Source organism: Cariama cristata, unplaced genomic scaffold, assembly GCF_000690535.1.
Source record: "Cariama cristata isolate BGI_N322 unplaced genomic scaffold, ASM69053v1 scaffold31582, whole genome shotgun sequence".
In the NCBI taxonomy this organism is placed as follows: Eukaryota; Metazoa; Chordata; class Aves; order Cariamiformes; family Cariamidae; genus Cariama; species Cariama cristata.
In genome coordinates this window covers 8492-11493 of record NW_009602638.1, presented here as the reverse complement: position 1 = coordinate 11493, position 3002 = coordinate 8492, and the positions used below count along the sequence as shown (strand labels likewise).

The window sequence follows — 3002 nt, the reverse complement described above, 5'->3', positions numbered from 1 at the left end:
GGGGTGGGACATCTCGATTCTGTTGATTGGGGAAAGGAAATTTACTCACGGGCGGTCACCTGCTGGAAATATTAAAGGCTGTAGGAAATACCATGTACTTTCTGGTTGAGCTATAGCTCATTTTCCATCAGCCTACCATGTCCCTGCACCCATCCACCCGGCTCCCCTCACCTTCTTTCTCTTTGATTCCTGCAGCTCCGACCACCCCACCACTGAACGTCACGGTGTCATTCAATGAATCCAGCTCCTCCCTGGAGATCCGATGGGTGAAGCCACCCCTGGGGAGGATCCACGGGGAACTGCAGGGCTATCACATCTGGTACAGGTGGCAGAATTCCAAGGGGCTGGTAAGTCACTGGGGAAATGGGGAAGAATGGCTAAAGCCTAGGAAAAATCCCCGCAGGCATCAAGCAAGGCTGTCCAGTTTGGTCTTGGTGCTTCCATATATTCTTTCTGAGCTTATTTGTCTGCTGTCTTCTGCTTCCAGCTGGGCTTCTTTAATACAAGTGGTCTCTTGCGCATGTTTATGTAACTCATGGTAATGCCCTACTGTGAATAAGCGCTCCTGCATGAAGGAAACAAGAGGTTTGCTATCACAGCTCCTATTCCCTAAACTAGAAGTGAGATGATTTTCCTGGTGTTGGCAATCTTTGGTATGGCCTTTGGAGTGGCAGTCAAGGTTTGGCAGTGTCTCTTGGCACTTTCAGCAATGGAGTCAATCGTAAGGTGTTTGGGAGAATTTGTTCCCTGGGTTTTGAGTTGTTCCTCGTTCAGATAGGATTTATTCCGTGTATGAATTCATCTGCAAACCCATGGCACAGAGTTACGTAGCTCAAGGAACATTTTGGGGCTGGGGGCCTGTCCATGAGCGTATGAAATCGTCTGGCACAACCTTGCTTGCCTTTCTGAGGATTTGGGAAGTAACCTTCAGGACTTTGCTAGGGTGAGGTTGGCCTGACCTCTTGGGCAGTCCTGGCTCATCTCAGCTACTGGGCAAAAGAGCGTCCCATCCAGGCTCTGCCAGCAGTCGGGGAGCCTCCGGATAATTGCGCAGATGTATCCAGCTGTCGCCTCTGCGCTGTGGTTTGGTCTTCCTCTGTCCCAGGCTGAAAGCACAGAGAGGCACTGATGGCCTGAACCCGGTGTGGAAAAAATGACTCAGACTCTATTTTTTGTAGGATGCTGCATTTTCTGTTCTCCTTTTGCGCCTCTGAAAAGAGCATGTATAGATCCCGGCTGAATGAAGTCAGGGAAACAATATTATGGTCTTGTGACCAGCGTGGAAAAAAAAAATGCTGACATATTTGTCGTCTCTCAAGTGAAAAGCAAAAAACAGGACTTGCCCTTTAAGCCAAGGAAGACTGTCTTTTGTTGTTGTTGTTGTTTTTTATAAATTTCCCCAGTCAAATGCTTATGAGGTGAAATTTCTGCTTAGGTTCCTTGTCAATAACTGTTCTTATTAATGCTGGCTTTCAGGAGGCTCAAAAAACTCCTCTAGTGGGGAGTGAGTTCAGGTAGGAGGTAGCTGTGCAAAGGGACCTTGGCTCTTTGCAGACCAAAGGAAGCAGTTGTGTTTGTTGCTAATTTGTTTTGTCAGCCTCCAGGTTTTATGGAAGGCAAAAAAAAAATGTCAGAGGCAGCCGAGGGCAGGAGCCAGCAAGTCTTTTTATAAGGGCTGTCGCGGAATTAAGAGGCACGGGAATGGCTTAGGCTTGTGCCGTCACCTTTCTGCAGAGCACCATGAGCTGGTGCGGTGCCTGGTTCTCCCACGCACCCCTAAGGATCCCCTGAGCCGATGGACAGCCGGTCTGAAGCACAAGAGCAATGTGCTTGCTGTCGAGTGGAGCTCTACTTTCTCAGAAATAAAGTCTCTTGAGTTTTTGGCCCTGGACAGGCTAAATATGAAATGCCCCAAAATAACCATTTGTTTAACAACCCCGGCACGATAAAGGCAGGGGGCTCCTGTATTTCTGTGTCAGCAGGGCCACCTGCAGGCCTCTTCTTCTCCACGACCAGCTTAAAAACTGTTTTAAAAACTTCAAAAAGGTTGGTTTATTTTATTCTTAAACCAGCAGTTCTTGTTTGAGCCAAGGCTACCGGAGCTAGGATGTGAAGAAATTACTCAACTACCGCAAGACTCATAAAAAACCATTAACTTTGGCAGTTCAGTCCTGCCAGAACGGCCGTCTGCTTTGCCAGTGTGCTCATGCTCTCCACGGTCTGTTTGATATCAGTTGGGCTCTGTCCTCAGATGACACAGCAGAGCTGTCTGCGATATCAAAGGATCCCGGTGCATTTTAAAGCTGGCGGTAGGGAGAGGATCTCGAGTGCATTTCTGCTGAAGGATGCCGTGAACGCGAGGTGGGAGGAAAGGAGGAGTGCGGGAGCGAAGGCAGCAACGGCACCATGATACCCAATGGCGCAGACATGCTCCTGGGGCTGGGCTGTGTTTCACATCCATTTCTGTGGCTTTTTTATGACTGCAAACAGAAACCAGTTCCCTCTGAGCAGCTCTGATTTCCTCCTCCTTGCCCACCGATCCTACTTGGCTGCTGCTTTTGCTCGACCGCGTGATGTTCAGCCAGGGTAAGGAGCCGGGCTCTGCCGGCCACAGCAACCTGCCAGATGTTTTGGATGCCGCTGGGCAGCTGTTTTGCAGCTAGAGGTTGGTGGAGAGCAGCAGCAGCACTTTCTGAGCTGAAGAAGGCCAGGAAACAACAGGGAATTTGCAGGAAAAGACTCACTCGCATTTTTACCAAGGAAAAAGGTCTGTGCCACGGAGCACACTGCCTCCTGCCACGTTACCAGGCAAGGAAACGCCCTCTTAAAACTGGAAATATTATTAGCTCGACACAAAAACCACAGTCAGAAAATATCTGCCCTAAGATCTACTTTCTGTGGCAGGGGACTTGAATGATCAAACCAGGAGCGCTGTGGCTGAAAGCCGTTGGAGATGCTCTGCAGAAGAGAGGCGGTGGCGAGCGCCGAGACTCTGCGGGGGC

The 3002-nt window shown here is 49.6% G+C and overlaps 1 protein-coding gene across 1 annotated transcript in view; it reads left to right on the top strand.

Annotated features, from left to right (window-relative positions):
• MERTK (MER proto-oncogene, tyrosine kinase) overlaps window positions 1–3002 on the top strand; it is an 18419-nt gene that overhangs the window by 7500 nt on the left and 7917 nt on the right. Inside the window, exon 8 of the mRNA XM_009694863.1 lies at window positions 196–347. Coding sequence (XP_009693165.1) covers window positions 196–347 — 152 coding nt within the window. The remainder of the gene's footprint in view (window positions 1–195; window positions 348–3002) is intronic.